The sequence below is a fragment of the Pelobates fuscus genome, chromosome 6 (assembly GCF_036172605.1).
Source record: "Pelobates fuscus isolate aPelFus1 chromosome 6, aPelFus1.pri, whole genome shotgun sequence".
Classification (NCBI taxonomy): Eukaryota; Metazoa; Chordata; class Amphibia; order Anura; family Pelobatidae; genus Pelobates; species Pelobates fuscus.
Window position 1 is genome coordinate 92951008 of NC_086322.1, and position 14128 is coordinate 92965135.

General features: G+C 37.5%; 1 protein-coding gene across 4 annotated transcripts in view; it reads right to left on the reverse strand.

The window, feature by feature from the left end:
* Positions 1-14128, reverse strand: part of DLC1 (DLC1 Rho GTPase activating protein) — a 151754-nt gene that overhangs the window by 2697 nt on the left and 134929 nt on the right. For all 4 annotated transcript variants that reach the window (XM_063458044.1, XM_063458047.1, XM_063458045.1 and 1 more), the window contains exons 4-13: positions 11381-11444; positions 8047-9461; positions 6772-6948; positions 5353-5512; positions 5045-5243; positions 4176-4389; positions 2684-2798; positions 2032-2247; positions 1278-1495; positions 774-947 (exon numbers count right to left, since the gene is read on the reverse strand). In XM_063458044.1, coding sequence (XP_063314114.1) covers positions 774-947; positions 1278-1495; positions 2032-2247; positions 2684-2798; positions 4176-4389; positions 5045-5243; positions 5353-5512; positions 6772-6948; positions 8047-9461; positions 11381-11444 — 2952 coding nt within the window. The remainder of the gene's footprint in view (positions 1-773; positions 948-1277; positions 1496-2031; positions 2248-2683; positions 2799-4175; positions 4390-5044; positions 5244-5352; positions 5513-6771; positions 6949-8046; positions 9462-11380; positions 11445-14128) is intronic.

Genomic DNA, 14128 nt, shown 5'->3' on the forward strand with positions numbered 1-14128 from the left:
AAGAGTGTGTCATTTTTTTTTTACTTTTAATAATATGCTGATTTCAATAGAAATTGCCACTTTTATAAATGAACTTTGAAAGCCCCCCACCCCTCCCCACCCCCTACCCCCAGCAGCTGTCAGACAGGCAGTGTGTTACTTCCCATTTGGTTAGTTTAGTGGCGCTAAATTCAAGAGACCAGGCAATTGCACAGAGCAAATATTTTCACGAAGCAGCAATACAGCTCTTTGGGAAGTCTGGGGAGGTCTTGCAGTAGCTGCAGATAATACATCTGCAGCTACTGCAAGCCAACATTTCATATAACGCCCGAAAAATCATTAAAAAAAAAATGACATGCACATTTTTTTGTGGGGCATATATACCCAATTGTTTATTTTATTTTATTATTTTAAATGTAAAGTCCCTTTAAACTCCACCTGTAGTTGGGCTGCTATAGTTAGGATTATGGGAAAAGTAACAGTTGAATACAGGTGCAGGTTTGCAATGGCGATTTCTAGTCTCACACTTATGAATTTTTATAGAAATTTGAACTTGCTCCTTGTCATAATCCTGGTGCTTTAATGTCATTAAATAATTGGTTGACCAAGTTGCATTTGCAACAATCTAACCCAAGAATGATTGCCTAGATCTGTTAGCATTTCAACAGTTCAGTAACCATTTAATGGTTTTGTTTGTTTTTTTCCTTTTTGACGCTGTTTAAAATATAGACTAGACTGTTTTTCTATATACAATTACTAAGTCTGATTTTCCATCTGTTAAACACACTGCTTACCTCAGGTCCATTCTGCACAGATAGTTTAGCTTGGATTTTCCTGTGCCACACGGCTCAATGAGATATTTGGCCTGAAGTACATTGACTCTGACACCAAGTAAAGGAGCACTGTCGTGATCCACAGAGGTGTATGAAAGCATGCATGCTCCTTTTGGTAAATTGCTTCTCCATGTTCTGTGCAGGGGAAGGAAAAATAAAAATGTTCAATCTGGAGCTAGAAAACTACTATATTTATATCTGCATATCAAAAAGAGCAAATGTCCCTAAAAGTATTCTATGAACACAAAAACACACACAAAATGTCAAATTGCGGATTTTTAAAACATTTATTTTAGTTATTAGTGAACAAATGAGCATAAATCTTTTCCTTAACAATCATTACACATCATTTCTGTTCTACAACACAGGGCGTTATCCAGTACTGAAAGATCATCTTGTTTTTTGTTATCTATGCATAATGTTGGAAGCATTCTGATAACATTTTAGCATGTTTGGGAACCTCACCTTAATACAACATAATCTCTAGCAGGATGTGGTGCCATGTTATTTTGTACATATTGATAAATATCTGTCTGGTCATCTAAACGCTCAATGACTTTGGAATCCAAAAGGTCTTCATCCCATAGATGATGCTCTTTCAGCAAACGCTGTAGAACATCTTCTGGCTGAGCTGGGATTTCAATAGAGGACTTCCACAGTCGTAGAGGTGGTCCTTCACTCATCTGAAGAAAATAAAATAAAAATCCATTTGTTGATTCATAGAAAGAAGAGAACTACTTGAAGTTACCTGGGTAATGAAAAAATCTTCATGGAACATTGTGTATTTCTACTTCTGTAGAAACTAAATTAGTTTAACTTTATTGTAATTTGTTTAGTGATGTTAAATAGTGATGTCCCGAACAGTTCGACGGGAACCGTTCGCCGGCGAACATAGCTTGTTCGCGGCGGGCGAACATATGCGATGGTCGGTCCGCCCCCTATTCGTCATCATTGAGTAAACTTTGACCCTGTACCTCACAGTCAGCAGACACATTCCAGCCAATCAGCAGCAGACCCTCCCTCCCAGACCATCTCACCTCCATGACGAATAGGGGGCCGACCGACCATCGCATATGTTCGCCCGCCACGTTCGCCACGAACAAGCTATGTTCATCACTAATGTTAAACATCACTAATGTTAAACAATCTTAGCACATGAGATTTAATGATATGCCAGCCAAAGACACGTTTACTTCAAACATTTAACGCTTGAACTTACTTTCTTGTAGGAAAGGTCAGATGGCTCTGAGGTTGAACAGCTGACCCATCCTTTAAACTTGTCCTTGGCTTCTTTGAGTAGGATGTCAATGCTCTCTTGAAGATAGGACTGATAGTCAGAGTCTTCATTGTTTCCATTTACAAGTTCCTCTAAGCACACTGGTCTCAGGTCTTGTTCCATGTAAGAATTACGACACTTGCTCATTTCTTCTGGAATCTAGGAACATTAAAAAATAAAAAAACTGAGCTAACTAAACCTTTTAATCTGATCAACAATAAACCAGTTTTCAAAGATTAAATAAAGGAATGAGCATAAACTGTTAAAGCACTTACACATTGTTATTATTAGCCCAATTCATAATTTAAACCATTGTGTAAGTGTTAGCAGAGAACTATGCAACAATGATCTTAATCCTAGAATTTGAAAGCATTGCATAATTAGCAAGGTCATAACCTCTGAATCAAGATTCATAGCAAAAAAAAAATTAACACAAGTAAAGCAGTGTTGTAAACCAAAATAAGAATTCTGAAAATAATCAAAAACAAAAAAACAAGCAAGCAAGCTGCTCTAACAACTAAAGCTTAAAAACAAACAAACCAAATGTTTTTGTTGTACACTAATTCAACAAAAGTGGAAAATTAGAAAAATGTACCTGGAAAAGTTTCTTGCATTCAGCAATCATATGAGCCAGTCCCTGAGTTGCAGCAAGGTTCTCATTCAAGTCTTTCTGATCAGGTTTCCCCAAGCTTTGCTTTCTCTGCATCACCCTAAAATAAATAAAATTTTAAAAATGTAAAAAATAAAATAAAAATGATTTAAAAAAAAATAATAAAATTGTGCGCTATGGGACAACAATGACTAAAGCATCTATTATTATAAAAACTAAATACAGTTAGGTATATTTATAGAAATTTAGTACAAGAACATTTTGCAAATTAATTGCCATGAAATGCTGGTTTTCATAATGCTTCAAACCAAATTGTCCACATTTTGAGAATATAAATTTTACATATCCGATGCATACTTATTTCATTGAGCATGCGCCGCTGACACAGGGAGCAGCCATTTTTCTAATCTAGCACCTATAAAAGTTTATACAATACGGGGTAGGAATGTCACTCCATCCATGCACACATACTTAACCATTACATTAGTCTACGGATATTTATGACTTTGAAAAGGGATTCCACCAGCTACCACTTTGAATTGAATATGTAACATATACACAGCTCTAGGCAGTGTAACTGCTTTATCGAATTGAAGTGTTTATAGTGCACTGAGTCTCCCGGCACGGTCCCTGCATTCAATGTTATACTGTTTTTGAATGGTTTAAAGGGACACTTGCGTTGCCAGAACCACTACAGCTTAATGTAGTAATTCTGGTGTCTATACAGAGAAAAGGCAGTGCTTACATTTCTGGCTAGTAACACCTTTATTGGAAGTCACTTAGATAGTCGATAGAGGTGCTTCTTAGTCCACGCTCTTTATGGAGATGCTGAACGCTCCCCATAGAGCATTTAGGAGATGTGGATTGGCCAAATGTGAGAAAGCATTAGACAGGAAGTGAGGAAGCTAGTGAGGAAACATTAGCCAGAGCACCAATGGGCTACAGTGATTGGCTGAGAGAGTCGACTGACTGCTCTAAGCCAACCACAGCTGCCCACTGCTAGGAAAAATTGGTATTGCTAAGGCAGAGTGTAATCCAGTGGGGGACAGCCTGTGTGAGCCTTAACACTGACTGAATTTGAGGTGAGCCATTGGACTTAATGCTCTAGAACCACTTCAATGAGAAGACATGGTTATAAGTGCGTAGAGTGTCTCTTTAACTCAATAAATACAGCCAAACTGGAAGAATACTTTGACAGTAGGTGTGCAGACAGATTACAGAAATAGAAGTACAAGTGTTTTTTGAAAGAGTCCCTCTATTAACAAACCAGGAAATGCAGCTCCGAGAATGTCATATAAAACTAAATATCATCAGTATGATCGCACAGCTTTTAGACATATTAAATGTTGTACTAAAGGGGAATGAATTCCCATTGAGATCTATGACTCACTGCAGTACTACATTAAAAACTATGGGTCATTAATTCAGATACTGCTAGTTAAAGTGTGTTCTATTTTAAAACTTTGATGCCAAATACCTAGGAGATGAGTTTTCTCTCTTTAAAGTATTGAGGTGGAACAGGGAAGGAGCCAAACATACAGCGAGGTTTGTTGGAGTCATTTGATTTTCCTCCACTGCACAAGCAATGTCACTTAGGAAGTACAGAAGCGTCTGCAGGACTTCTCTGTTCTCGTCAGGCAAAAGCATGATAGCTGCCTTGATTGCTTGAAGGCGCTGATCTTTTGGCACATCTACAGAGGAAAATGCATAGCAGTCAGTACATGTGGGAATAGGAAAAAGAAAAAAAAATAGATAACATCCCCCCTCAGAAAACAAAACAAAAAAATTAAACAAACAATGAATGGAATCTAAATACATATATTAAAGGACCACTATAGGCACCCAGACCACTTCAGCTTAATGAAGTGGTCTGGGTGCCAGGTCCAGCTAGGGTAAACCCCTTTTTTTTTTATAAACATAGCAGTTTCAGAGAAACGAGCGCGGCTCTTGCCGCGCATGCGCATTCAGCCGAAGAGAAGGAGAGGAGGAGGAGAGATCCCCGCCCAGCGCTGGAGAAAGAGGTAAGTTTAACCCCTTCCTCTCCCTCCAACCCGGCGGGAGGGGGACCCTGAGGGTGGGGGCACCCTCAGGGCACTATAGTGCCAGGAAAATGAGTATGTTTTCCTGGCACTAGAGTCCTTTTAACTTTGTAGATTTACGTATTTACGTATTTTGTTTATTTTAAAGCATTTATTCAATATTATCAATTTGAAATTAATAAATGTGTAAATAAACCCAAATATTATATATAATAATACTAAAACTAAAATAAGATAAGCAATGGTATACACGATTCTTTGCAAATTTTAGTAAAATAAAGAGGATAAAAATGAATAAATAACTTACATTGATAAATCTGCAGAAAGGTTTCAGAGAGCTTGCTGGTTAGCAGTGGCTCAGGTAGATCTCTGAAGTACTGCTTTATCATGTCAGCAACATCGTAAGCAGACTGCGCCTCATATGACAAACCATCGGCATTATTTTCTGTTACCTCCCTCAAAGCCTGGATTCTGGACTTCACCCCAGATTTCCTAAACAGACCCACCTTTATTTAAAAAAAAAATAAGAAAAAAATAAAAGTGAAATAACAGTTTAAAAATAAGTTGGTCAGTGGAAAAATCAGACACTTAAAGATAATGTAAAAGTCTACCAACCTGATCTAAGCATTGACTGCGCAGGTAACGCATGGCTTGCTGAATGCTTTGGGGCAATGGCTGTCCAGTACGCTGCACGTTAATGGTCAGAGGAACACCAAACACATTTCTGTCTTTATAATCCCGAACTTTAACCCTTTTCATAAATTTGGGCACAGCCCTAGCAGAAGAAAAACAAAATTGAATATTATGAATGAAATTCTAAATAAAATACATACAGACAAAACAACAAACATTTTTCTAGACGCATTCACAAAAGAAAACCCATAAAATTCTATAAAATTGCTGAATTTGCACTAAAAGCACAGAGCTTTCTGTTTACCAGCAGACCCAAAAGATACAAGTCAATTAACAGATTTACACACCGGAATAATTAGGGTCATTCAGAAGCAGAACAGCAAGTCAATAAATCCTGCTGCGTATGACCCTAATAATGTGACTTCTTTACTTTGCTCTCTTTATCTAGAGAAAAACCTTCTTGCTAACAAAGAGGGTTTTGTGAGTCGGCTTCTGTGGCCAACAAATCCCAGAACAGAGCTTTGCCACCCAGCAGTATGCAGAACAGCAGGTATCTGATGTAATGCATTGAATGCTGCCAGTTAGAAACATTAGCTCTACAAATGAGTGCTTTGAGAAAGAAAAGGCAATTGAAAAAGCAACATGCATGGTTCTAAAAAGGAGATCAAAAAGAGTCAAAGCAATACAATGATGCAGTAAATGTAGAAAGTTTGTGATTATGGTGATTCTCCTTAATAACTTGGTTATAATTAACCAGTGTACAATCATGTTGATGAATCACCCAAGTGTTTATTCTTCAAACCACATAACGCAAATATGCCAAAGAAAACAAAAAGGTGGAGCACTTAATGGAACCCGAACCAAAGAGGAAGATAAAAAGAAAACATTATACCTCAATATTAATAGTAATATTTATATTGGTAGTGTGGATAACATTGATGACAAGGTCTACCAAGAGGGAAATATTACGGTACACTGACTGTATTAGGCAATGCAACAAGACCCAATTCACAAAACACAGTTAACTGAATCACCATGGACTTATCATGCGCTACCAATTCTTGGGCATCACAAGTTAAAGAGATATAGAGTACACTGGGTTACAATGGGCTACTTCAACTCAGTAAATGTGGATTATCACATACCACATGCATCATATTACTAAATACGACATTACAAATTATTCATACAGTGTTCCTACAGAGATACATGACAGCAATTTAAAGAGAAAAGTTTTATTAGAGGTGCCATCTCCAGAAGGTAAAGAGATAGCTGCCCATGGCCCAATATCATGAAGGAGCTTTTAGTTGCCTCTTTTTCCTCACTAATAAATGGTAGTAAGAAAAAAAAAAAAAAGAATCAAAACAGTCTTATTCAAGCACTGGCAAAATATGCACTTACCAACTAAATCCATGTTTATTAGACGGGGTGTACTTTTCCAGAAGGGCTGTTAATTTTAAGAGAGAGAACTTCTGCAGTAAATTGATTTGAGTCACAGATTGACAGTTGATTTGTAGAGAAGCAGAGCTTAAACTAGGGCGATGTGAACTCTGGAAGCTGTGCCATCTAAATCGATGCCTACACAGAATAAGGAAAAACAAGTATGTAACAGGAATATTCTTAAAAAACACAATAGTCAACTAGTCAAAGTAGTCAACAATTGTTTCAGAATACACAGTCTGTCATCTGCTGCGTTACAAACATACAACCTGGATGCTCTATCTTTTTATTAGAAAATAGAAAAGTGGTATTTTGTGTGCCATTTTATACAGCATATGGCAATTGGTGAGCACCAGGTGTGCAATTCAGATCATGAGTGCCATTATGTACTATGTACGTTGAATCTTCATATTTGCATTAACCACACCATCAAAACATTTTCAAGCTATACCAAGTCACTGAAGTTGTCAAAGAAGGGACCCCATTAAATTCCATGAACTAAATAAGAGGTCTGAGATGGGGCTTCATCTAGTGTATGGGTCAAAATAGTAGGAAAATATGAAATGACCATAAAAGGTCCAACAAAGTGTTGAATGGTGGATGTGATGCAAAATGGGCCTCCCAGAGTAACCTCTACCTCACATACCTGTCTCTTGCTCTCTCCTAAAGGGCAGCACTTTACTCTCTCCTCTAGCTCTGCTTCACTCCCACCTTATTTGATTGCTATTTCCTGCTCTGTGTTTTATACCCCACCTCCTATAGACTGTAAGCTCGTTTGAGCAGGGTCTTCAACAACCTATCGTTCCTGTAAGTTTTCTTGTAATTATCCTATTTATAGTTAAATCCCCCCGATCATAATATTGTAAAGTGCTATGGAATCAGTTGGCTCTATATAAGTGGCAATAATTATAATAACAATAATAATTACTTCCCTAATACTGCTCCATACACTGTAGAAGTGACGTTGAGCTCTAAATCACTGTGTTTACTAGACTGCAAAATAAGAATCCCTTAGTCCATTTAAATTTAACCATTTTATTCTGCATCATATTTTACTTTCTTTTACACACCTACAAAGAATACGCTTACATTGATAACTAAACCTCAGGTCATTCTAAAATTAGCAGTGTAAATAGAACATGTGACCAAAGCAATATTTGCAAGAACCTAATGCAACTTCACATATAAAGATAGTGGAAATTTGGGAGATGAAAACAAGAAAATAAAGCTACTAACCGATTGGTTCTAGTCAGTGAAGCGCCAACTCCAGAATCCCTCCTTCCTTGGATTACGGTTTCGTCACACTCATTTAATGAGTTTCCTGTGCTGTCTAGGTCACTAAGAGCATTGCAGTCATTGTCAATATCCAAGTGTATTTGTTTTGGGGAGGACGGGCATGGGGAAACAGAATCCAGGGCAGAATCGGAATCCCCATCATAAAATTTCTCTGACCACTGATTCACTATCCTTTGCATTCCTTTCACATGGTATAAAATGTCATCCAGTTCTGGGAAGATATCTTCATTTTCCAGGTCAAGCAGGTCACTGTTACTGGAATACAGAAGTGTGCCTGGTACATTGTCATAAATACTTAAGCGGCTTCCTTCGGAACAACATGAATTCCGTCTTCTGCTGCTGATGGAACTTTTGCAGCTGTTGACACTATTATCACTGGGAAAATTGAGGAGCTCGTGGCCATTAAAACTGCCCGTCCTCCAGTTCATAGATGAGGTGCTGTCAGAGGGAGACAAGTTGCTATTTGAAAGTGCTTTGGGAAAAGTGCCAGGTTTGTGGTCCTCTGGAATGAAAAAAACAGCATCATCGCCAAAATTCCTCTGATTCCTATAGTTCTGTTCAAGGACATCACTAAATGTTGACTGGTTAAATGGGTCAAACCCTTCTAAGTACATTCCTACTCTCTTGTGGCAAGCACTTAAGCTACGTGTTCTTGTTACGGGGCTTGGAGTACTAACCGCACTGCTGGTCTCAGACTGACTACTGCTACTGCTAGTCTGTGTGGAGTTTGAGATACTCCTCCTTCGCACTTTGGGTGCATTAATGTGATTTCCATTTAGGGAAGATATTTCCACACAGTTAAGTTGCTTTAGCTTATCATCATCAGCCCCTTCTTGTAAAACGGGTTCACTGATAATCAAACCCAGTTTGGAATGAGACTTCTTTTTGCTGCCGGAAGTTTTAATTTTTAGACTTTCCATTCTCTTCAGAAGGCTCTTTGTTCTCGATTTGGAGTTTCTCTCATTAGCTTTCATGTTAAAATTGAAATTGGACAGTTCTTTTGGTGATGGAAGGCTACCAAATGAGTCATCGTTCGCAATAAAGTTGCCCGATGAGCAAATGCTGATGACAGAGTTTGTCCTTGTTGTGCTTGCCTCACTGATAGGGTGTGCTTGGGGACTGTCACTACTGGTACTGTGTATGGAGGTTACTTCCTGCTGCTCACTTAGGTCAGTAAGAATGCTGTCTTGACTAGCTGCATTAGCTAACTGGTGTGCATCAGAGAGGGTTGGTTTTGGTCCCTGGTTCAGAGGAAACACATCAAATTCTTCTAGTCTGGACCATCTTTTGCTATCCCTCTGAAAGGTCCATTTTCCACTGATTGCACAAGGTTCATCTTCATCTGAATCTTCACTCTACAAATATAAATTAAAACAGAAATGAAACATAACTTTGCTGCAGACTTATTTTACTGTTGTCACATATCTAGGTTCCAAGTCTGGTATAAAAGGCAGAAGGTATGCAACCCACATAAATGGTTACACATTTTATGATCATCATACACAAGTAACACATAGGGCAGATAAGATAGAATTATCAAAGCTATGTGGTAGTATTTTTCATATTTTGTTTTTGCCAGATAACAGCATTCAAGCAAAATTTTATTAAAGATTATATAGTAAGATTCTTCATGTATTCTCAGAAAACACACAAGAATCTCATCTATCCCGGCACATAGGCGTGCTTTACTATTGCTGAAGAAAATACACAACAGAACAAGAGGTATGTTCTGAACAGCTTTAATTGATATAATAATAATAATAATAATAATAATAATAATAATAATAATAATAATAATAATAATAATAATAATAATAATAAGGTGCATGTATAAATAGTCAGAATAACGATTCTTATTTTACTTTTCTCATTTGCTCTGTCACTGACAAAAAATACCTACACTACTTATGTTTAAAAACAATAATTTCAATAACGTAAATTTGCTATTTTAATCGATACAAAATGGTAGTAATCACTGGGGAATGTTTTTTTGCGTTTGCCGTTTCATTAGTACATGCCAATTTAGGTCTTCAATATAAAAATGTGAGCCTCACACGCTCTAAAACATCACTGCAAGTAAAGTCAGAAAGGAGATGCTTATGAAGGAAAGCCCTCTCACTGCATTCCGACTGGTAAAACATTCTAAAAAAAATAATTCTAATAGGCAGGAAAGAAAAAAAGAAACAAAACAAAATAAAATTAAATTAAACCGGAGGAAGAGAAGAGAGTTATTTTGTTTTGCAAAACAAGATCTGCAATATGGCTGCATTAAACCATATAGATTTGGATAAAAGATCTCCTGCTCCATACATACAGTATTCCTCTCTACCCCCTCCCACCAATAAATTCCTTTTCAGCAACAAAAGAATTGAAATAGAAGCCAAGATAGTGGTTTAGACTCTGTTCCTCCCTTCCCCCAGTCGCGATGATGCACTGTTAACAAGAAGAACACTGCCAAAGGGAAGTGAACTGGTCTGGTTGATTTGTATTTCAAACAGTTGTGAACCAAACTTGTACATTTGATCAATGACAACTTATGAATAGACCATTCACTTACAGCTAAAGACAATGCAGCGATACTTTAACACACAAGCACATCCTGTTTAACATTGTTTGGATTGCTAAGGGCAAGTAGTTAAAATAAATTGAAAATTAGGTTTCCAGATTAAGAATCCTAAAAAAAAAGAAAGAAAAAAGAAAAGAAAAAAAAAAAAAAAGAAAGAAAAAAAAAGTTTACTTTAATAATAACAAAGTATTTAACCAGGAAAGGTACATTCAGATTACTCTGGTTTCCAAGTATGTCCTGGGAATGTTACCTTAGCCCAACATCCAGGGGTTGTTACTATCACCCAATTTAATGGTACTCATTTGATCTACCTCGGAACCTGCGACCCAAGGGTTAGAACAGATTCTGCTGATGCATTAGCCCACTGAGCTATTTCACCAGCCTAATTAATGATGGTTTAAAAAAAAAAAAACACAAAATAAAATAAAAAAACAAAAGTTATATAAATCGAGAATAAGAGACAGTCCCCAACCTACATTAGAGTTTATTAAAATCCCTTTAAAATAACTATAGGATTTAATAAGTGGCATCTAATTTAGTTATTGCTTTAAACTAAAATAAATAACCAGCTCTAAATGAAAATATAAATTGCCCAGTTAAGAGAGATAAGCAAAAATTAAACTCTTTTCAGTAAAGTTGGTTCCAATAGGTTGATAGAGGGGGGGGGACAACAAAGACACAAAAAATACCATTGCTTGGGGCACTTACCCTCTTCCTGTTTGGACTTATTTCCAGCTTCATTACGGCACACTTATTTAAAGTATTTAAACGTCTGTGGGAAGGAAACAAGAAATATGTTGTTAGATTTAATGAAGATGGAAAAGACTGCGATGGAAGAATTCTCAATGTTACAAAACTCTAGATTCATGAATTCTGATCTTATCTGGATACATATACACACCGATCTACAGATATGCTCAATAAATGCTTTGTTGCCAAAGAAAAACAAATAAATAATGAAGTTATATTCATTATTAATTTAGAATACTAGATTCCAATCTAAAGGCAGTAAAAAAAACTCACTGTACCGCACACCGTTCGAGCAATACCTAAACGGCCTCCTTCTTGCATTTGTGTCCATTACAAAATAAGTTTTAAAAAAACAGAAATATTTTAAAGCAGTCAAGACTGTAAAAGGTGCATGGGTGGAAAACCTATGCCTTATGAGACAAATAGCGTAAGGGCTAATGCACAGATACATTTGGAGTAGTGTAAACCACCAGAACCGTTGGACTTGTGCCCAAATGTGTTTCAGATGGTCAGGACAAATCAAATTATTAAAATAATAATAATAATTAATAGAAGGAATTTGATTTGCTTTAACCAACTTAAAAGACATTTGTGCACAAGACATAACTATTACAATTATTTGAGAGTCTGTGGGTGGCAATTTTCAAATGGTTGACAAAAACACAGGCTCCTACAGCAAGGCCCCCTCTGTTGCCACTTTGCTCATTCAGTACTGAACCTCTTTATTGCCCTGTCAAAACAGACTAAGAGCTTATCACTGAAAGCCATAAAAAGAAAAAGTAAGGAATATTTCATTTTAAATCCTGTTCACCTGGATTTAATTTACCGGTATATGCACAAAAACATACCAATTCAATACTACAACTGCAAAACAGATAGCAAAAACTGTTAATGTATTTGTTTTTAATTCAGATATACCACTGAAAAGCAGAACTGTTACTTGATCCTCTATGGTGGAACCAATGACATGCAAGAAGGTCAATTCTCAGAAAATCTACTGATTCCTAGTAGTAAGAGAGACTATTGTAACAAGAAATTCAGAAAGAGCACAGACCTCCTATTCTGCCACATTTACACAACCAAACACTAAATCCTAAGCAAACAAATTGTGCGGTCTGCTCTGGATTTTTTTTTCTCTGCCAAATATATACTTTCCAGAACTATGTAAAAAATGCATTTCATGGACAGAGCAGCAATAACGCCACAAATATGCTGCTGTTTGATTAGCAAGACTTACTAAACAGGGATACTGTGTAAGAATTAAAAAGCTGTGTAAGAAGTAAAAAGCTCTTTAGATGACTGTACATTAAGTAATGAAGAAGAGGAATCAAAACAGCTTTGGAATATGAAATAGGATATTTAGCAGACTTTAAACCATCTGATAATCTTGCCATAGGTTCCAAAAATGTGTGTATTTCTGGAATAAGCGCCCTAATTAGTGATGTCCCGGACGGTTCACTGGCGAATAGTTCCCGGCGAACATAGCGTGTTCGCGTTCACGGCAGCAGGCGAACATATGCGATGTTCGGTACGCCCCCTATTCGTCATCATTGAGTAAACTTTGACCCTGTACCTCACATTCAGCAGACACATTCCAGCAAATTAGCAGCAGACCCTCCCTTCCAAACCCTCCCACCTCCTGGACAGCATCCATTTAAGATTCATTCGGAAGCTGCATTCATTTTTTTTTTCTTTCAATTTATTATCATTTTTTTTTTATTTATTTTAATTCAGTGCATATAAATGTTACAAGCAGATACTCCCCCCAGACACTCTGTATTACTGCAGATACTCCCTCTAGACACTCTGTTACTGCAGACACTCCCTCCAGACACCCTGTGTTACTGCAGACACTCCCTCCAGACACTGTTACTGCAGATACTCCCTCTTCTGCCATTCTCCCTATTCTGCACTGTGTCAGTGTGCATCAGGGATCCTTAGGATAGGTGTCAATCCATATCTGCCAAGTGACCCTATGTAGGGGGAACAGTTCCTATTCTGCTCTGTGTCAGTGTGTATCAGGGATCCTTAGGATAGGTGTCAATCCATATCTGCCAAGTGACCCTATGTAGGGGGAACAGTCCCTATTCTGCTCTGTGTCAGTGTGTACCAGGGTCCCTGAGGACAGGTGTCAATCCATATCTGCCAAGTGACCCTATGTAGGGGGAACAGTCTCTATTCTGCTCTGTGTCAGTGTGTATCAGGGTCTCTGAGGACAGGTTTCAATCCATATGTCAAGGTGTCAATATATCATATGTCAGGTATCAATCCATATCCATTGTGATTTAGGAATGTTAGGTGATTTATGCCCTTTATGGATTAAAACCAGACTCTACATCAACTGTGTAATTTTCCATGGGAGTTTTGCCATGGATCCCCCTCCGGCATGCCACCGTCCAGGTGTTAGTCCCCTTGAAACAACTTTTCCATCACTATTGTGGCCAGAAAGAGTCCCTGTGGGTTTTAAAATTCGCCTGCCCATTGAAGTCTATGGCGGTTCGTGAACGTTTGCAAAAATTTATGTTCACGACATCACTACTCACTATGTTTTATATGATTTACCAATACGATCATTATCAGCCAGAAATTTATTAGGCATTCCTATCCTAAATGTATTTATGGATTACTTGTATAGATGGGTATTTGAAGATTAAATAGGACTGTAGCACATCAGATTCTCTTCATTCTACACCATTAGGATGCACA